Source organism: Lagopus muta, chromosome 22 (genome assembly GCF_023343835.1).
Source record: "Lagopus muta isolate bLagMut1 chromosome 22, bLagMut1 primary, whole genome shotgun sequence".
Classification (NCBI taxonomy): Eukaryota; Metazoa; Chordata; class Aves; order Galliformes; family Phasianidae; genus Lagopus; species Lagopus muta.
In genome coordinates this window covers 1,217,595-1,239,524 of record NC_064454.1, presented here as the reverse complement: position 1 = coordinate 1,239,524, position 21,930 = coordinate 1,217,595, and the positions used below count along the sequence as shown (strand labels likewise).

The window sequence follows — 21,930 nt, the reverse complement described above, 5'->3', positions numbered from 1 at the left end:
GCACATCCTGTGTGGTCTTCTGAAAGAGAATAATAATTCCATGCTAACCATGCTGTGCGGTGAGGGCTGCGCAGAACAATTCAGTGACAGGGAATGTGGAAAATGGAATTATAAGTCCTGAACTGAAAAAATGATACACATCAAAGCATCTTTATTGAATACAGATTTCCTAGACATGGGATTAAGAATGAACGCAGCCAGGATTCAGAGTTTCCCTACTGGGCAGCTCCTGCAGTTGGGGATGGGGACTCTTGGCCACACAGCAGACTGCCCTTGGTTTCCAGTATTACATGTGCCAGTGCTGCTCTCTGCTGCTCAGCCCCTGAATAGCATGGATGCTCATTCTTCAGCTCGGTTTGGAGATGTGGAGTTGGGAGGATAATTATTACTTTCTGTTTCTTCACTAAAACTGCAGGTATTTTTGTTTAAGGTGAGATTGCCAGACCTGGGCACGCAAACCAGGTGCTTATTTGCCTTAAATACATCCAGGTATCCCGGGCAGTTATGAAGAACTCAGCTGCAATGTATTAAAGCATGTTTGTTTATTGTGGAGATCCTGCATGGCTGTTCCAAGTGAGAGTAGAAAGAAGTTGCTCTCCTCGAGTCTGTTGGTGGCTGCAGTTGCTCCAATTAAGTAGAGCATCACTTGCTGTTTGGGTGATGACTGGTGCTGCAGCAGCAGTTTCCTGCTGCTCTTCAGTGAAGAAGTGAAAGTGACAAAGGCTGCCTTTTTGGGAAGTTCTGACTGTGGTCCTTTGGTTTGATTTTTTTAGAAGGAAAAGCAAGGGGAAGTGAAAATGATGTAAAGGGCAGACTGCCATGGAGAGCAGCTCCAGCATTTTGATTCAGCTCTGCCACTGTTAGAAACAAGGCCATGTGCTCAAGGAACCCAGAGCAGTCTGGTTTCTTCATCCTGGTTCAGATGAGAGACTGGTGATGGGGGGGATGCATAAATGCTAATGCTTATCCAGTACTTACTGTGGCTTTGTGGTAACCTTGGCTAAGGGCATGTGTGTCCTGGTGTGAGCCTGCAGCTGGGGGTTTTGTCCCAGCTCGGGGTTCTTCCCTGCTGAGGACACCCAGGTACAAACTTCAGCACATCTTGCTCACTGGAGTGCTTCAGTTTCACGTGTGCTTTCACACTGTGTTACAATTCTGGAAGTGAGGGAGGAGGGCTGATGTGTTGGCTGATGAATGCAGTGAGACTTTTCGGAGAAAATCCCTTCACGTTTCGCTGTGGAGTTGTTAGAAATAAATTATTTATGACTGAGGTTTTGTGCCAGAGAGAGCAAAGCTGAAGTTCTTCAAGTCGAGGCGATAAAAGGCTGCAAACTCAAACTTGGCAGCCCGTGTCCCTGGGAGGTTCAGCAGCAGCACTCAGAAGTGGCACAGGTGACTCCCAGCACTCACATGGCTGTAGTGACCTAAACCTGGCATCCCATCCACCAGAAGGATGGACAGACAGACAGGCGTTGTCTCAGAACTGCTTGGAACTTTCAGTGATACCCACCTGCCCCACAGTCTGTGCTGCTCTATTGCACAAAGGCTGCAGTGGGACCATCCCAGCTTGGAGCATTGCAGCAGAGCTGGGAAACCTCCAACCAAACACAGCAGCCTGAGGATGCACGCGAAGCCAGCAGGCTGCGTTCTGGATCAAGGCCTAATTTGTTTACCAAGTCTGGGACCAAAGCAGATTGATTGGTGCAGCAGTGACATTAAGCTGTGAGAATCAGACTAAACAATTTGCACGAACAGATTTACTCTGCAATTACTGAGCTTTCACGGAACAGGGATGCATGGAAGAGAAAGGAGTGAGAAGCCAACCTGTGATGTTAGCTAGCTAATTTTCAGGTGTAAATAATTCAAACTGTTTCCAAATGATTTTTAGAAGGAAATTGCTGTGACACAAAGCACAGGAGATAACAAATCTCACTGTGGAGTGTTTTGTTTGTGTTTTGAGAGAGAGGTGATGTGGGGCGATGTCCTGAGTGCCAAGTTTGAGATGAAAGCAGGTAAAACTAATGGTGAATGAAGTGTGATTATGCTGTAGCTGGCTTCCTGTGGTTTAAATGGAAAGTAATTGCATTTCAGTTAGAAGTGGGGTTTATAAAATTGCAATAGATTTCTTTCTTTATTATCTAATCACCTTTCCTTTTCTGCTGTTTGCGCCTCGTACTAAAGCTCTTGGCTTACACAGGATCACCATTCTGCCCATTTTCCTCAGCTGTGAGCCTTCGGAGAGATTATGTTCAGCTGCACAGCCCAGAGAGCTCAAATCTAATTGGAAAAGCCCCTGAAGTTAATTAGCGCATGGCATCTCATTGTGGTCCGTGTCAGTGGTGCATGATGCTGGAAATGGGAAGGCAACCAGCAAGGTTGGGTTCAGCTGGGAAGGAGAGGACAGCAGAACCCGGAGCAGAGCTGCTGGCATTTACATCTCCTGGAGGTGTGAGTTTTGCCTACGCTGCTCTGAGTCAGCAGCAAGGCTCTGCTCACTGCAGGCTGCCTGGGGGCCACGTGGTTCTGTCGGATTTGTTTCATATTCTCCCAGATTCTGAAGAAGAAATTATTTTTCTTCCTGCAAATTTTCTGTTCTTTAGAAAATGAAGTCGAGCACCATCCAGCTTTGCCTAAAAGCAGCTTACAGGAATGGTGCGTTTATCACTGTAATTAGTGATTTTCTCATGTAAAAGATGCGTAAGGTTTAAGTTAAATTGGTGATCATCTTAATGCTGAAAATCACAATGAGATTCTTCGAGTGTCCTGTGAGTTACTGAAGTAACTGTGCACGTTGTGGCTGTCAGGCAGCCTGGCAGAGGTTTCTTCAGGTCTGTAGATACTGCCCTGCTGTTTTCTGAGTGAGTGAGTGCTCACAGTCTGTGCAGCTGTGGATGGACTGCAAGGCAGGGCTGAGTGGAAGCAGAGATGGACCCTGGTGCTGGGGTCTGACCCTGAACCTGCTCATGGCAGCTGTGAGAGCAGCCCTGGGGATGCTGTAGCTGTGTACCCCCTGGTGTTGGAAGTTGAGTCACTCCTTCTGCCTCTGCTGCAGTTTGTTGATGAGGGTAGGAATGGTGAATGGTGCACGTGTGAGTTTGGACCCTGTCAAACTGAACAAGAGCTTCAGGGATGGGGACAGGGAAGATTCTCCTGACTGTGGGGTTGTAACATCAGGCTGAAGCTTTGCATCCAACACCAGGCTGTGCTGTGCCTGACACTGCTGTGTTCTGGGGCATGGCTGCTGCCAAACTAATGGCTTCTGCTCAGGGAGCTTTGGCTGGACTTGTGCAAAAGCACTTGTGCTGATCTGCTGCTCCAGGGAGTTCTGCCTCCTCCTGTCATTAGAAAATGAGTTTGTGCAATACTTATTCATTCTGGGCCTCCAAGAGAGGGAATCCTGAACTGAGTCCCTTCCTCTTGCTTGAACATTTGTTATTTTGAGCATCATTCACATTTTGCAACGTACTGCATAAAGCAGAACGGACATCTTTCTGTGATCCAGACTGTGCTCGTTCTGCTGGGCTCATCTGCATCAGTAAGGAGCCATCATCAGGGAGCAGAGTTTACTCCCCTTGCTCTGTGAAGTCTGTACTGATATCCTCATTCAATTGCTGTTCCATTGATGAGAGCCACCTCTCAGCCTTTGGAGCTCAGAGCTGCTCCAGCAGCAGCACACAGAGCTCAGTTCTTCCCCAGGGATGATGCTGCAGCTGCAGGAGGAGTGGGAGGGGGGGAGGGGAGGGGTGCAAAAATGGATAATGCAAATGGAAAAGGAGAGCGTGGGGCTCTGGTCTCACTGAACTAAATGAATGTCAGCAATTAAAGACATTTTAATAGGTTCGTGTGCTTACAACAATAGCTTCAAGTGTCTCTGTGAAAGCTCACCTCCCACGGATGAGCAGCTCTGTCATTAACATGGTTTTGTGCTGCATGAACTATCCAGCTGCTTCCAGGGTCTGTGCATGAATGCTGCACCGGTGTCTGAGTATGGAGTTTGGCAGTGTTTGTTGGACTCGACCTCTGAAAATCTCTATCTAGAAACCAGGAGAAGTAATGAACAAAACATTGGATCTCAGAGTTATTAGTAATGCTCTACAGAACAGTTTAGGAGGAGGTAATCAGATGCTAAGTCAGCACCAATGGTTCACTTTTCCTTTCCCTCCCCCCATATTAAAAAGCTGAAAATACAGCTTTTATCACCAAAGAGCTATGATTGTATATGGAGAAAACAGCAATCCACACCGTGCAATCCTTACTTTCCTTTCCTTTGCTTGTTTTGCAGGCACGTGGTGCAGATATCCCTGACATCACAGGGGAGTTACCGCTCCGGACCTGCGGCAGCACAGCAAGTATGAAAGTGAAGAATGTGAAAAAGTAAGAGCAGTGTTGTTTGATTTTTTTTCCTATCTGCGCTGGGCTTCTAGCTGTGACATCCTGGATTTGAGCTCTTGTGTTGGAATACATCTAGGGCAGTCAGTGACAGTTTTTCTTAATGCCTTCACATTTTGGGTGCAACCAAAATCCTTGCAAAGCAAAGTTACAGTGAACATAGCATGGAAGTGGGGATCAGAGGTTTCCTTAGGTTCCTTGCCTGCTTCATGCTGTGGAGGCCAAAGCCTGTCAGACTCTTTCACTTCACTGTTACTGTATTGTTAAACTTCTGGGATTCCTCTCTGAAATTGATCCATTTAAATGTATATATGTGTGTGTGTATACATACGTATGTGTGCATTTACGTATATATGTATGTTAGGGTGGTGTGTGTGTGTATATATATATATATATATATATTTATTTGATGTTTTGTTCTTCCTCTTTTTTCACCTCCTGCTTTGTGCCTCTTTCCTGAATGGGTTTTGCACAGTTTTTCTGTCATTATTTGTTTATTTTTCCTTCTGATTCTCTTTCTTTTCCCTGTGAGCCTCCTTTGCTCTCTCTCGCTCTCTCCCATATGATGTAAACCCATTTATTATGTTTGTAGCTGAGGTTTCAAACCCCTAACCTGTAAAGAGGTTCAAAAGTAATCAATATTACTTGACTTGTCTTTGCTAAGGATGCTGACTTGAGGACCAGAACTCCCCAGTATCGATAGCTCTGTGCATTCACATTACCTCTCTGTAGAGCTCTGATGCTGTGAGGGAAATGGCTCTTTGTTCTAGTGCTGAGCAGCCAGATGCTGTATCTCACTTCCCACTTATATTCCCGTGGGAAGAGAGAGCTAGATAATGACAATCTCATTGGCTCACCACCAGAGTTATCTATAGGAGTCTATAATAGCTTCAGCAGAAGCAGAGCATGCTGCAGAGCCAGAGGATCTCCCCGTCAGCCATCGCTGTAGCTGGAGTCACTTGGGAATAATTATGCCTCACTTTTGAATTTTAAAAAAGCAGAGGATAAATAGCATTTGTTCTGCACCCTCAGATACATCAACCCGGGACTGATGGGCTGTGATGCCTTTCACAGGTAACGTTCTACTTTCCTATGTGTCTCGTGTAAGGCTGCTTATTTGCACTGCAAAAATGCATTTGTTAAGGTAGAGCTGCTTGTCCCTGCACCGTTCCTTAAAGCTGTGGGCCTTTGGTGTTGATGAAATGCCACGTGGTTTTTAAGGATGCAATGATAAAAGCCATTTTGCAATTCAGTTTTCCTTTCTCGCTCAATTCCTTTCTCCACTGTTTTGGTGCATCACATCAACAGACCCCTCTGCTCCCTTGGCTTCAGGGTGAGGAAGCTCTTATTTTGTATGAGTAACTGGGTTTTATAACAGATCTTGATGCTGAGCTTAGGTTTGGTGGTTTGCATCTGATGATGTGCTTTTGGTGTGCTTCAGGTTATCCTTTACAAAGGGTCATTTCCCGAAGATGGCTGAATGTGCACATTTCCATTATGAAAACGTGGACTTTGGCAACATACAGGTGAGTTTCAGATCTCTTTCCCATGTTTGTTTGGTTACCAGCTGACCTGATGGGGGCAGCTCCAGTGAGGTTTCTTTAGTTCATGGCAGAATGTTTAGTAATAGGAAGTTAAAGCAATCTGTTCTCTTTGTTTGGAATTGCTTCTATGTTCTGTCCCCAGCCATGCGGTCACCCCTCCGAGGCTGCATTTGACTGATGTCACACTTTTAAGTCTGCATCATTCATTATTGAGCCGTCTGTGATAAGTGCATGCATGTCTTTAGCTTGTGTGTGTATCTTCAAACAACTGTGTGCATGTATTTATGTAAACACAATCTCTTAATTCCAATTTACCCATCCTCTCCATGCTATCTCCACTCTGCGTTGTGCACAGCGGCAGCTGTGTCATCAGAATGCAGGGAGCTGCTACCCAGTTTCTGAGCTGCATTTCTAAAGTGTGCAAGCTTTATTCCTTTGTGGTCCATCCATCAGAAATACAGGCAGATGCATTTTTCATTGAGCAGTTCCTTGGAGGATTGAGAACCGAAAAGTCGCTGCTATTTCCTCATAAATAGGGCACACCACGCTCTGCATTTTCAGAAACAGGAATGCCTCCAGCATCTGCCAGCTTTGTTGCCAAAAAGAGGTTACAACCTTTTAATTTGTGAAACATTTTCTCTAATATGGTGAATTATTTACAGCCTTTCATGTTCCTGTACTTGGTGGCTTTGCAAACAGAGTTATAACACAGTTATATATTCCTTTTTTTTTTCTTTTTTTTTTTCCATCTCTGTGAAATTTCTCCTCATTGCTCAGTCCTGTCAGGCCCTGAGCTGTTTGCTCCATGTCTGTATGGGCAGCAGCAGAGGGGGGCATGGTGCTAACAGCATCTGGAGGTGCTCAGCTGCCTCTGAAAAGCCATCACAGCCATCTATGCAGGACCAAAGCCAAATACACACAGCTGTTTGTGTACCTGAGGACAGATGTGCTCAAGCACAGTCAATCAGGCCCTACATGCCAACTCCAAGCCTCTTTCTAAGCAAGATTCCTGTGGTGTAGTAGCTCTGTAATATGGATAAAATTATCTGAAGAGCTGAGTTTGCTCCTGAGAAATGAACAAATAAGGCATTACGGTATTGCCTTAATAGGAGAAAAGCAGAATTAATGGCAAAATAAAAGCCATTAATACAACAGTATTAGTTTACAGGCTTAAAAATAGGTTCCTTTGGGACTCATGCATTTTCATCAAGTGGCTTTCGTTGGTGGCTCCTTTGTAGGCTGCACTGATTTGTGACTGACAGCTTGGCACCTAATAGCGAGTTACCAAGTTGCATCTGAGGGGATCGTGGGTGTAAACTCCTTTCAAAATCTATTTGCTGTTAAAAATTTGCATAGTAGAAATGCAGTATTATCTGGCTGTGTCAGTAATTGTGTAATGCTATCTATTAACAGCCTGGCCGAACTTCAGATTGTTTTGTAACGTTTATGTCACTTGTAATATGGTCTCATGCTGCAATTGGTATTAATATCTTGGCATTTCACCTCATGAGATGGTTTTAAATTAACTCTCTGAGATGTATAAAGACAGATTTGTTCTCATCCTAACACTGTGCTAACACAATAAGATGCGTTTTGGGATGCTTTTCTCTTCAGAGACGTTCTGGTATGCTGCTTCCAACAGCCACGTTTTAACTGTATCTCTGTCTGGCCAGCAAGGCGTGTTGCATGGGGAGGAAATTGCTGGTGTTACCAGGGAAAGGCTGTGCTCATCACAAAGGAGGCTACTGTCAAAGCTGCAGTTAAAGGATGGGTCTTACAGAAGGCATCAGTGCCAGAAAGTCACTGCTATTTTCCTGTAATACATTACATTTATTTCTGCCCTTTTTTTTTTTTTTTTTTTTTAACCAAGTCTACATCATTGATTTCTCCATTTTATGATGATTCATTTATTTCAGCCTAATATTGGGTAAGAATCTAAGGGCTTTGTTAGCAGCTGTGGCTCAGCCCTCTGTGCTGCTTCCCCAGAGGAGGTGGGATGGGCCCTGCTCCCTTCCTTTGCTCTTCTGCTCTGCTGCCTTCCCATTGTGCTTAGCCAGCGTCCTGCCTCTAGAGCATCAGCATTCAATTCATTAATATACAAAGTAAATGTTGCTTCTGCTGGTATTGCTATACAGAGCATCCTACTGCTCAGCCCAGGATAATTGCAGCTTCCAGGTTTTGTGTTTTGCCTGTGAAGCTCTTCCAGTTAACTTGTTCACATGGAATTGCAGTATCTTAAGGACATAAATTGGAGTATCTGCCATACAATCTCACTGCCTCTTAGTGTGCTTGATAATATGTACAAGCTGAGCTATATAACAGAACCTCTGTATTTGTCAAGCTGTACATAGTAAGGTGATTCTTACAGTGGAGCAATTCCCATAACGCAAATGTGATTTTTCTTATCATAGAATCACAGAATGGTTGAACAGAACATGCTAACGGCTGAACAGCCCCATCTCCCTCAGCCTTTCATTGGATTTGGTGCTTCAGATAGATTTGAAGCATCTCCAGGGCCTCCTCTGGATCCACTGCCACAGCCCCACGTTCCCTCAGCCCAGTGTGCAACACTTGGCCTTCTTGAACCTCATTAGGCTCCTATGGGCACACTGCTCTGGGCATGGGGCCATCCAGGCAGTCCCTTATCCACCCAATGGTCCACCCTTCAAATCCATCTCTGTGCCATTAATGTGATCAGGAGAAATAGTCATTAAGCATTCTGTAAGTGTCTTAACTTTCTGCCAGAAATCAAGACTTGGAAAAAATCAGAACTTATCTTCACTTGAGGAAGTTTTAGTAATGGAATATGGACAGATGATGCACTCTGTACTTTCCGGGTGATTTTATTTGCTCACTGAAGAACGCATTGCTAAGGGAGAGAAAGTGCTGCCATGCACATTCCTGTTGCTGCAGCTATCTTGCCTTTAGCACAGGTTTACCCCTCAGACAGCACCGTCTCTGTTCTGCTATGGTTGTGTTTATGTAGCTGCCTTCTAAAAATAAAACCCTGTCAGAACAGGACTGGATTATGGTGCCTGGAAGATCCTCTCCTCCTTATCTGTTAAGCCCTGGCATTGCAAGAGGTAGGATTGCAGTTATCAGTGATAAAGGAAGCATTTGAACCAGAATTACTTCCGTCTGAGGCATCAGCTGCCAGGAATGCTGCTGCAGCTCAGCAGGGTGGTTTGCTGTCTGCAACCTTCCAGCCACAGCACACTGCTGCTTTTCAGTGGTCCCTGTGGTTGTGTCTGCAATTGCATTTTCCTGTGGTGTCTTAAGGGTGAGAGGTATTGCAAAGAGCAGTTCAGTTCTGTTTGTGGTTATCAGCAAAGCCTGTTGAGGAGATACTTGAGGGGGTTGCCATCTTTTGGTGGCTTGTCTTTTTTGCTTTTATTTAACAATTCTCCAGTGAAAGGAAGTGCACTTGTGAGGGTCTCTCTGTTAACTATGCATTCCTTTTTTTTCTTGTGGTGGGTTGCAAAGAAAACGAAAATGGAAGAGCCTGCCCAGCTGCCCTGCTCTGGAGCTGCCTGGGGTAGTTTAAGGTATTTAGCACAGAGCAGTCCATGCATGGATCAGCTAAAATAACAGGAATGTGGAAATGCCCCCTGACCTGTGCCTGGGAGCCGAGCAGCACAGCTCTCATCTTCCATCCGGGCTGCTAAACGAAGCCTGCTCACTGCCTTTGGAGTGGGAGGGATTGTTCATTCCCTCAGCTCTTCTGTGGGCATGGTAATTTTCAGCATCTTGGCAGTCATGAGCAGCTTCAGGCTGTAATGTCTTCATTTATTCCACTCATTTACAGAGGAAAAAAATATTTATTTTAGAAAATGAAACATTAAATGGCAATTCCCCTGCTCATCTCATTCCTATTTAGAAGATGGAAATGTGTAGTAAAAACCACAAAACCTGCCCTGGATTTTGCTGTGTACTGGTGCTATGGAAGACAATTTTGCTGGATTTGGCTTCGTATTCACAAGTATGTGAGTGTTTATGACATGGATACCCATATTGTATGCTATGTGGTGCTCTGTTTTAGCCCATCATCCATCTGTGGATGCTGTTGTTCTCCCCTGAGCTGTTAACCTTATTCTGACCTGCTGTGCTCTGCTATGGAGCAAGGCCTCCCATCCCTCTGCTCCCTGTGGTTTCCCTGCTGCCACCTTCTAAGTGGCCGGGGGAGATGTTGCAAGAGCTCTACTTAAGGACATAAATATATAAAAACAACTCTGTTCACAGTGTATATGGAAACTGCTTCTATTAACTAAATAATTCCACCCTCAACTCCCTGAATATTGACATTACCACTTGCTTTACGGTCATCGCCTGCCTTGTTGGTGACCCATCATTGATGGATGGGATTCGCATGCGTTGTCTCCACCAGTGCAGATGAGATTCTCCCCATTAATTGAGCTGAACAGGCTGTTTGTGATCTGGTTTTTTTTTTTGTTTTTTTTTTTTTTTCCTTTCAGCCTTTGGATATTTAAGGTTTTCTTAGCACAGTTTGGCTCTCCCTTGCATTTAATGCTGCAAAGATAGCAGACTTGTTTGTGGGTTCTCAGTCTTTACTGGTGCATAGCAGCTGCTTGATGACATGAGTACATCTCAGAAGTGACTGCAATAAGCCCAGCTGTTAACTTTGGCATTGACCTCCTGCTGTTTGCCACCATCATAAATCGTCCTTAGCAGCGTGTCACAGGAAGGTGTAAAAATTGCTTTAATTAGTAACTGGAACAGAGTTGTGTTGGAAAATTTTTCTTCTCTGAGGTTTAATGACCTGAAAAATACAGAGAGATGTATTATATGTATAATTAAAGTATATTAAAATTTAAGAAGAATCCATGTGCTCCAGAAGAGTAATTTCTATTTCACCAGCATTTTGGGGATCAGGACAGGATTAGAGCTGTCTGTTTTTATACTCAGTAGGCTGTACTGTGAACAGGAACTATGTTAAAATGCAGCTAATATTGTACTCACAGGTCTGCAGGAAGGCTGAGGTGGTGTGATTTGATACACAGAGCCTTTGTGTTGTATGGTCCCTGAGACTGATGGAAGCAGAGGTGTGTTTTTGTCCTCCAAAGGAGGTCTGTCATGCCATGGATGTATTAGCTGTTGCACCAAACATCATTTTAGGAGCTTTAAGTTTTGTGCCTACTGTACCTACTTATAAAAAGGGGAGTTTGTTTAGTTTGTGTGCCAGATTTGATGGCAGGGTTGGCATGAAATCATTCATGCGTTAGCTCAGCTCTGCAGTGGTGTGTGTGTACCTTGTGTACCTCTGCCCTGCATTACAACCTCCTTCATTCATTTCCTGGTGAAGACATACAGGCAGGCAGGACATGACCCAATCTGCTGAATGCCTACACCCAGCTGCAGGTTTCTTGCTGGTTAAGGTGCATTCACGTGAGCAGTGCAGACATGCTCTGTCTGTGTTCCAGATGCGCTCTGTATCCTGCAGAGAGCATTTACTGCTGCTGGTGGCATGGTCTGGGCTCTAGGTAGTTCTCATCTTGGAAACTGAAGAGTGCTTTCCCATCTGCCTCACTCTGGTATAACCTCACACACTCAAGGATGTGAGTGTGGTGAAGTCAAGATCAGTGCTTGAGAAGAATCTTGTCACTGCACTGATGCTTGGCTGGTCTGTCCTGCAGAGAGGAAGATCTAAGGGATGGCGGGGCACTTACAGACTGCATGTAACAATATTTGCTGTTAGAGTGACAGCATTTTGAAGCAGCTTGTGCTATGTGTGTACCAAAGAGGATGCTTCTAGGTCTGTGAGCTGAGACTCAAGTTTTCTGTTTGTTTTACTTGTGACAGAGACAGATTTGTGCAGAAGATTTTCTGTGAACCTAAACTTTCCCAGGGGCCTGGGTTCAGACAGGCATTTCATTTTAAAAGGCTAAGCACACACACAGGCACACATTCTCACCCACGCATACTATTAGGATGTCTAGAAGGCATTTAAACATGTTTGTAGACGTTGGTAGTTGTGTTATTTTATCCCTTGCCTGGTGTGTCTGCAGCAGTGAAGGTTCTGTTCCCTCCTGGGCAGCCGGACTGAAAAGCTCTCTGGTCTCCATTGAGGATTCTGAGGATATTAATTACTCATTTCCTCTGACTGCTCGTTTCTGGCTATTGTGACAGCCAAACGTGCACATTCAGGTTGCTCTTCTGGTAAAGCAGGATATAATCCTAACAAAATGGGGTGCTGCTGTTGTACGTTGCATTGAAGCAGCTCAGCAGTGTGCTTGTCCTTTGGGTTGGTTTGTGGGTGATGGGTTGGCTTCTTGTGTTCCCGTTAGTTGGTTTTGGTGTTTTTGATGGAATCTATGAAGGAAGAAGCACGTGATGCTCACATGCTTCTCCAAGACCCGCTCTCTATTGAAAGTACCACAACAAACTTTGATCCTAATAACTGTTTTTTTTTCCTTCTTTCCATGTGTCTACCATAGGAATTAAAGAACAATTGGTCAAAGCTAGATGACTTGCTGTAGGATGTGTTTTTAAGGTGTGAGACTTCTTACAGCCACCTGATTTTTATTTTTATTTTCAAATATCTTGTTTCCCATAAGAAGCCTTTATGGGGAGCTTGCTTAGGTCCACTGCTCAGAGTCCCATTGGGTGCTCTTCTGAATGGCTGGGGATTGATTTGTGGGTTGCAGTCAGTGCTAACACCTCTCGCTATACAGTGAGCTTTTGGCATTGCCGCACTCAGAATTATGTCAGCAATAATTCAGAGGAAATAGTATTTCTTAATAAATACCAGCAAACCTGGTATTATAGCAGCTTGGAAATAAAAATAAATAGTGCCATATACTTTATGTATGTTCAGGATCCATGAACCTGCCTGGAAGTTAATTCTGTTCTATTGGAAGAATGATGAAGCTTATAAATATAGCTGTAAAACAAATTGCCTTCTAGAAAATCTCAGTTCTTGTGTAGGTGATCTGATCCAGAGTTGCCAATCTGTGTTTGGATACCAATGAAAATGTTCATGAGTGCCCTTGAAATCCAGTGCAGCTGTGTAAGTGCTTTTTATGGTGCTTGAGCATTTATTGCAAATAGGATGTGTCAGAAAAGTTGGTCTTTAAAGTGATTTTGGACCAAGTTCCCATTCACCACCTTGAAGTAGTTGAAAAAAAAAAAACAGAAACAACTTTTAACTGCGAGTCCAGGACTCTACTCTTAAAAGCTGGTAAATGATTTAGGAATTCTGTCTGTAGTGAATCCTGCAGTAATTATAGGTGCAGCAGTGCTGGGTCAAGGCAGGGAAGCCATTGGGAGCTGGAGCCTTGTGTTGTGAAGGGTTTGCATGGAAGAAAGGAGTGAGTGGGGACCAGGACAAGGTGCTGCCTGCTGGGTGGGGGAAACTCGTGCTTATGCTTGAGAAGCATCAGATTGAGAGTCTCCTTCCATGCACCATCTTGTGGCTCAAGGTTTGTTTAAGTGTCTTAACGTTTGTTTTCTAGCTCAATAGAACTTAGGGGTTGGAAACTCTTCTTGAAGAAGGGAGCTCTTAGCCTGGTGTGCGTGTTTTGAATTATTAACGCATTTTAGCAGTAACACTAGAGCTGTGATGTGCACTTTGGATGCACCCCAAGCTCTGCTGCTTTTTATTTCCCCTGGTGCATGGCTCTGCATTTCTTCAAACTCTGGTAAGCCTCCCTTTATCCGTCGCTTTCTGGCTACTTTAAACTCAGTAGAGCTTAAACAAAGGGAGAAGATCTTTTTAGAGCTGGAAATTTGGGGAATTTAGAGCTGGGAATTTTGTCTACGTGATTTCTTCTTCCTTAGAGAAAGGGAAGTTGGCATAAATAAGTTAAATAGAAACCTCTTAAGAGTAAACTTGGAATTAAAAGCAGGTCTCATTGCTCCATTCTTTTTTAACAAGATAAAGCTACATCCCTCCCTTACCTTACGGTGCTTCATCCTCCATTGCCTGCTGTGCTGCTGTGAGCTCTCCATGAGAAGCGAGATATTTTTAAGATTAATTACCCATAATTACTATTCAGGCCCAGAGGGACAAAAAAATGATAGTAGCTTGCAATTGCAGCTGATTTTTGAAGCCTGCTAATTAGGAATTTACCTAATTACATCCCAAACTTTGCCACCTTTGGTTGTGATCTCATCAAAAGTCAGGTCAAGCAGTGCTGGGCTGGAACAGTACTTGAACTGTGAAGTTCTTGTCTTGACTCTGACCTCAGTAATTTCAGTAAGTGCTGATCTTCTAACTTATTTCTTATGTAGCAAACGGAGCTGTGCTGCCATTTGTAAGGAAGAGACCAGCACGACCTTCCCAGCACTGCTTCCTTGTTGGGTCTTTCACAAAATCAAATTTTATATCTGCCTTTAAAAGTCTTGACCAACAAACAAGAGTGCAGGGTAGGTGTTAAAGGCATTTGTGCTCACGAGATTTATTCTCACCTTTGTTACCCTGTGATTAAAGCTGTGCTGCTTGGAGGCTCTTCCCAGCTGCTGGGATGTTCCATGGTCAGCTATCAGTCCACACAGAGTAACCAAAGGTGCACTTTGAGGTCTCTTCACTCTTACTTAATAAATATTCTGCTTCATTTCCCCTCTAAAAGCTTTTTGTGAGGCTGTTTTTCTGGGTCAGCTTGTGTAGCATTTTTATGTGATGTTCTTCCTACCTGCTTTGGTTTGGGTGCAGTGTAAGATGCAGATGAAACAATTCCCCCACACACTGACATTCGAATTATGTTAAAATAGGTGTTCCTTTTCTTGCTTTCTCTCTTCCCTTTCCCCTGAGTCTGTTGTGTCTTAACTTTCTCAATCCATCTGTCATCTCTTTGGTTGCTTAGGAATAGCTGAGCAGTGGAGCTCTGAGCCGGCTATAAGAGGAATTTCAGTGGTGCTGTTAGAGATTGTTAAACTCCTCTAATGGAACGAAAGCCTTCGGTGAGGTCATTTTCTCTGCCCTCTGTTTGTGTGGGGTGTTTTAGATTAAAAACCAAACCCAAATAAATTATCTGTTTGGTTTTCAAGAGACAAGTGTTGCTTTCCTCTCGTGGAACTTCTCATGCCTACCTAATGTCATGAAGGTGAAGAATTTGGGTCATTCATCAGCTCTCCTTCAGGCAGCCCAGGAAGTAATGTTTCAATTTTCTGTTATGGTTTCAAGCAAACCAGGGAGAGATGGAAGATTTCCATTTTTAACAAAGAATTATCCATGCGCTGTCGTAACTCTTTGTGTACCAAATAGATTAATTTTTAATTTTCCCTTTCAAAATCACTTCAGGTGTGGACAATCTACTGTATTTTCTGCTTAGTTTAAGTGTGCATTTGTCTTGCAAATTGCTGTGATCAAATTAAGGCTTAAACAACCACTGCAAAACAAACTGTACCTTCAGCCCCCCGGCTCTGTGCTCAGTCTGTGTTAACACGAAGATGCATTTGGTGGTCACTGTTTTCAGACCAACCTTCATGAAAAACCAGGGGATGGAAGCATAGTAAATGCCAAATGCACTGTGTTTCACACAGCCTCATTTGTAAAGATGAGTGGCTGTTGATCTTTCCCACTTCTGGGGTCATGGGAGGAAATAAAGTTAAGTTTCCCCTCGGCTTTTATCGCTTCCTCCTGCCAGAGAAGGGGAGATTATTTTCTTTCACTTGCTGCTCCTTTAGTCAGCAGGAGGAGTTGGGACTCGGCCAGCTAATAAAGAATGCTTTTCCTGGGGAAGGAGTTCTCAGATGTGGTTGTAGTAACACTGATTTTCCCCCCTTGCTGCTTTTCTGTCTCAAGCCTGGTTCTGCAGGTTCTGGCTTGGAAAGATGTGTGCACGTGATGTGCAAAACTTGTTGGCTTTTGCCTGCAGTCTGCTTCTGAAGCTTTTAGTGCAGTTCTGATGGTGGCTTATTACCCACAGAACCATGCCATGTTTATTCATCTTCTTGCATAAGGTCATGGATTGCAGTGGGAGGATGTGCTTGTGCAAACCAAGCTTCTTTATTCATTGATTGCTGCTGCTGTATAAGTGTGAAAGTGATATTACACAGCACAGCTCTTGATTTGGTCTCTGTGTTTAGAAACAGTGTGATTGCCTCTGTTTGAGTGGTCTGGAGGTGAGAAATCACAGAATCAACCTATCTACACTCTGAGGAAGGTGAAGGAATCCTTAGGAGCTGTGATGGTGAGGAAGGATCGATGGTGGGATGAAGCAAATTGAGCTCTGATGGCACAGTGCTCTCCCTGCACAGAGGTGGTTTGGGGGCTGTTCTCTGTGGTTCCCTCTCCTCCCCTGGAACTCCTGAGGATGTTTCAGGTGTATGAGGTGTTCTTTCTGGTGCCTTTGGCTTTTATCAATGGGGGAAAATGTTAATATTGATTTAGTGAGGGAGGAAACAGAAAAAGCGAGTGAGCAAGAGCCTAATAGCCTGCAGTGACAAGGCTATATCAATTCCCAGTTCTCTCAGGACTAACGTGCTTGTTTTTAGCAAATGGAGAAGGTGACTGAGTAAAACTGTCACTGACCTCCCACAGAACTTAATGGATTCTGGAGCTCAGAGCAGGAGGGGCAGTCATAACTAACTGTGATTTTAATGCACTTTCCTGGAAAGTCAGCAGTTTTATGAAATGCCACCTGCAGGAAGAGAAAAAGTATATATGTGTCTTGTGTAGCTGTAATAAATAAATGTACTTCTTCTTAATGTTTTCTTTTTACTCTAAGTGAAGGCATTTCTCAATAAGCTGAAATAATAACATACTACAGGTTCCAGTTGGTTTCTAAACTTCACTCATGTTGGCAGCGTGTAAAGCGAGCCTGTTTAGAAATGATGGCTGAGAACTGTACAGCAGCCCAGATCTTGGCCCGTGCAGCATCCTGGCCCATGCAGTGGCTGCTCAGGGTGGCTGGGAGGGCACCTCTGTGTGCTGGGGGAGGTGGCAGTGACCACAGCAAGGGGCTGTGCAGGGGAAGAAAGGGCGCTTTGTGTTGGGGGTAAAGTCACTTATTCTTCTAAACAAATAAATAAATAGGCAACTCCTTTAATTTGAGAGGCTTATTGTTTCTCCCCAAGCCGGTCCCTCTGGCAGAACCATCCCCATTGTCCCAGCACTGTAAATATTCCCCTAGTTGTCCCAGCCTTCCATTTGTGGCTGAATGGGGAAGATAATTTCCTCGTGTTTTCCAAATCATCGCCTGAGCCCTGCTATACTTTGTAGTGCAATGCCATCTAGTGTGCACAGCGATGCAGGCTTCTCCGGCTCTGGAAATTCAGGACAGCCGTTGTCATCAGCTGCAATGAACTTGGAGTGCCACGAGCAGCCATTTGTGCAAAATCTCATTTTCACAATTGTTTGGTGGTGTTGGAGTGAGGTGAGGCTTGTGGGTGGGGAAGGACAGGAGAAATGGTGATGATTTGCCCCTCATAGAATCATAGGATGGCCTGAGGATGTGTTTTTTTTTTCTTGGCATATGCTGATTTTGTGTCCTTTATATGCTTCTTGATTGGGCTTTAGAACACGTCCAAGGTTTTCCATCCAGTTTGCTCTTAACACTGTTACCACTTGTGAAATGTGGGTATGAATCCCTTCTTGAATTCAGATCCCACACCCTGCCAGCCTGGGAGCATTGGGACCTGACCTGGCTGTTCTTTGGACCTGCTGGTGAATAGATGTGGTGCAGGAGAAACAAGCCTTCATGTTCCCCAACAAGTGTTTAGCAAGAGAGGTCTGCTTGCAGGCGCTTCCTTTCCAGCACCAGTTTTGGTATCTCTGTGTGATGCCCAAAATGTTTAATTCTAGATACTGCCAGGAGGGGATCAGTGCCTCCCCAGGTGATGACTAAACCTCAGCGCAGCACAGGCTGCCAGAGAGGATTAATTTCTGAGCAATCCCGTTTTGCTTTCAATTAATTGTGAAATCAGACTTTAATAGGGTGTGAAATGGAAACAGAGAGGTAACACCAGATGCCTTCATTTGCATGTGTTAATCAACACAGACCCAAAACAACAGCAACAAAAACTGGAGCCCTTCACAATGTTAGGAACACTTCATGTTTGACCACGAACTTCCAAAGATGTGCTTTTTGGTGCATGAGTGGAAGGTCAGGAGCACTTTTTAAACATGCACCAAAGATGGCAGCGTCCTATCAGAGCCCCGAAGTACTGTGCTTCCAAAATGCCAAGTGTGGTGATGGAAACCCATCATTACATTGAATTGGTTTTGCTTTGAACGGTAACGTGGAAAATATTTACTTTTCCCTTTTTGAGCACAGCCTGTGGTGTAACCAATATCGCAGCAGAGTGGGCATGGGAGCTCGGTGTATCAGAGTGCCTCTGTCCAAGTGCCTGCTGTTATTATAGTCACCAGGGGGAATTAAGGAGTGACTAAAGGTGGTTTCCTTTGGAGACAGACCGAGTTTTGCTTTTTGGTTCGCCTCCCAGTTTTAAGGGAACTCATGTTGGAGTTTTTGCCCTTTCTGGTGCCAGGCAGAGGCTCTGTCTGTGATGGAATGCTTTGCTGGTTGTAGGTGCACAGTGAGAGGGGAAAAGTGGCTTTCCCAGAAGCCACATATCTGCTAGCAAGAGCACATATTAACCTGTTCCCACATTCCTCTCCTGCCCTTTGCAGAAGATACCCATTTCAGGATCTGGTTTGCCATAGATTCTCCTTACTGTCCCATCCTGTAACCTCTGTGCCGGTGGCAGACCAGCCTGCACATCACTGGGGCACCACTTCTGTGTCAGCAATCACTTTTTGGTCTATCAGAGAGGAGTGAGGGGGGAGCTGGGAGTCACCCTTCGGATGGGTAAAGGGCAGCTGGAAGGCTGCTGATTACCCAGCTTTGCACAAAGTGAGGCTGCTGGAGAGTTGGCTTCAGCTGTAGCACTGAAAGACACCAACTTCCTTCATTTCCTACTGTGTGTTTTCTTGGTGCACCACAGTGCTGTGTGTTTAGGTGTATGAGAAGCAATCTTGTCAGTTCTGCAAGCTTGTTGTGCTTGAAAACACAGCAGCCAGGAGCAGCTTCTGGTAAGCTTCCCAGTGAAGTGGTCATATTCCCACATAGCGTATGGGCAGGCAGGCATGTAAAATGAGTTAATATTTATTGCAACTGCAGGCAGCACAGAAGGAAAGCTGGGAGAGCTGCACCCAGGGAGCAGTAGAAGGACCAGGGCTAGAGTGAGAGAGTTCCCTGTCATCTTCCTGCATGCACTTCACTTACTGGAGACATAATGAGAAAAGTGTGCAGGAAGAGAGTTTGTTTATCATCTATCCATCACTCTGCAGTATTGCACTTAAAATACAAACTTCTGGGAAATTCCTGCAGCACTGTGTTAATGGAGTGAGCCTCTGCGTTAGCACCACTGGATGCCTATGTGACAATTTGCTGTCAGTTCTGTGCCAGCCCACCTCTGTAGCTGCCTGCACTCCCAGCACAGCAGCAGATGTGCTCAGCTCCTGTTGGCTCCTGGAAGCAGTCATGGTGACCTGCCTGCTTCTGTGGGCTGGGCTGCAGAGGTCAGCCAGGATCTGGCCAGGTCTCCAGTCAGACCTTGAAGTAAGAGCATGAAGTTGTGCTCTGGAACTGTCAGATTTCTGTTTTAATCAGGGAGCTCCAAAGTACTGGTATGTAAGGAGGGAGCTGACTGTGCTCCTTCCTGCAATGGTGAAAGAAATGCCAGTTAAGGGCAGAGTGGCTGGCATAAGAACTGCATGCATGGTCAATGCCTCTCTGTGGCTGCACCTCCATGTCCTGTTTGCTAGCAGGGTTGCTTTGAAGGTGCAGTGCTGCATGGTGTGGTGGTGGTGCTTTGGATGCTGATGTGACCACACACACTGACCAGGGAACCCCAAATTTTAGGCTCAGAGGAAGGACTGCTCTCCTTATCAGGTGCTGATTGATGAAATCCTGTTGGTGTTGGTCGCAGTGCAGACCCCTCGGACAAGAGAATGCTTCTAGCTGTTAGCTGAATAGGAGAGATTGTGACAGCAAACTTTTCATCGTTGGAATACTTGTTTCCTTTAGAGAATACATGTAGCAAACAGAGCCCCGTTGTGCTGGGACACGCATCCTGCTTGGATCTGGGCTTGCACAGCACCGGGGACTTGAGAGGGATTTAATGCAGCTTCAGCTCCGCGCATTTTGATACCAGAGCAAAGGGAAGAGGGACGAGGAATCGGCTGCCTTAAACTGTGCTGTGTTTCAGGCATGTGATGGCAGTTTGCTGTCATTTTTTTTTTTTCCTTCTGAGCTGTAGCAGCAGACTTCTGTGCTGCGCCTGAACACAATCCCTGCATGCATTCCCTCCCTCTCTGTTTCTCTTGGCTCTTGTTAAACTCCACGGCTTGTCTTGTGGGACCTTTCCAATGAGACAGCGAGCGGGAGAGAAAGGAACGCCACTGACTTCTCTGCAGTGCAAATTGAGCATGAAATGGGCAGTGTGGATACGGCTAACGGGGCTATGGAGGCAGACCTTAAATGCTATTCATAGGCACGTTCATCTGAAGGAGCAGCAGCACCAGGAAGAGAAAAGGAGGAAGCCAAACTGGGGAGTTTAATGGGATTTTGCTGTCCTGGAGCTCTCGCCGTGCAGAGCCGATGCCTGGAAGGTTTTTTCAATTAGCTGCTGGGAAACTGAGGAGAGACCTGGAACTGCTAGGCCTTGGCTAGGGGAAGAAATATCCATGGAAAGAATAGATCATTGTAGCAGGGGTAAGTAGTACGCAGCCTTTCAGTCATCTCTGTGCTTGATATAAGATCCTTTTTGTTTGCTGACGCTGTGTAATAACAATGCTAAAATAAAAGCAGCTGAAAGAAAGCCTTAAGGATGGCACCAAATGTTAATGTGGCAATAAAGAACGAATGGAATGAGCTTAACGGGCAGTGATTTCTTTGCACAATGAGCAGATGTAGTTTGCAGGGGCTGTCTTATGCTGGAGATGTTAAAGATGAGCATCATGCCAGCTGTGGCACTGCTTGCAGAGGTTAACCCATGGCCTTTTGCTAGGCTCTGTGCTGAGCAAGTCAGTCTGAGAGGAGTGCTGATGAGGGAGGAGAAAATAGCTGGGAATGGGGCTGGGACAGCCCAGCACTGGGTTCTTACCTGTGCAGAAGTGAATGGCTGCTCTGATGTATTTATATTAACTTCAGAGACTCTCACACTAATTAGAGAAGTGAGGGGCAGTGAATGAAAGACTGTGCTGCATGTTTTGGTGCTGGATGTACTCCGAACTGCTGCTAACAGTGCCCAGAATGCTCCCTTTGGGATTTAAAAATGAAAATACTGCATAATATATTTCCTTCCCATTGATCCTTCACGCTGCTTCTTTAAAAATATATATATATATTCAGATAATAAAGCAGCATCTTTTGCTTAAGAGGATGCAGTTTTATGAGCTTATAGCTGCACAAAGAATTCTATAAGCATCTGTATGTGTTTCTGTTTGACAGTGAGGTGGAGCTGTGTGGGACACATGTGGGTGAATCTTTAACCAGGTGCAGGGACACATAGTGATGTTGATGGCAAGCACAGAAGAATTTACAGCAGGGAACTTATTGTAGAATGGCATGTTTTGTTTTTCTCATTCATAGCCACAGAACCACAGAACTGGACAGGATCAGTATTTGCCTCCTGGATTTTCCATATGCTCACCACAGGCAGTTCAATGCTGTCCCAAACTCCGCATAGGCAGTGCACATCAGTATGCAGCATGCACGAGGCCCTTGTGAAATAGTGGTGAGAGGTACCCTGGCACCTTCCTTGGGAAAGCTCAAGTCTCTGTAAGCACTTCAGATGTGTTGTAACCCCTCCCGTTGTGCTGAATCAGCTCTCTATGTCTTTTGTGCTGGAGAATTGCGACTTGAAGCCCTTCCTGTTTCCTGCCTATCTGCTCCCTGCTTTGCACGTGGCCCAATGAGCCTCTTATTGCATGCACCACATTTGCATATGTGGATGAGGGCATCTCTTTATGTAGGATTATTTTCTGCTTGTGGTGTCAGGCTGAGTGACACCTCTCATATGAGCTTGTGGTTAG

At 44.9% G+C, this 21,930-nt stretch overlaps 1 protein-coding gene across 6 annotated transcripts in view; it reads left to right on the top strand.

Annotated features, from left to right (window-relative positions):
• The window catches only part of ARHGAP32 (Rho GTPase activating protein 32), a 172,941-nt gene that overhangs the window by 74,804 nt on the left and 76,207 nt on the right, over nt 1-21,930 (top strand). For 5 of the 6 annotated variants that reach the window (XM_048968625.1, XM_048968630.1, XM_048968626.1 and 2 more), the window contains 3 exons: nt 4,283-4,374; nt 5,422-5,463; nt 5,831-5,915. In XM_048968625.1, the coding sequence (XP_048824582.1) occupies nt 4,283-4,374; nt 5,422-5,463; nt 5,831-5,915 (219 nt within the window). The remainder of the gene's footprint in view (nt 1-4,282; nt 4,375-5,421; nt 5,464-5,830; nt 5,916-21,930) is intronic. The other variant, XM_048968631.1, reaches the window with a different exon arrangement.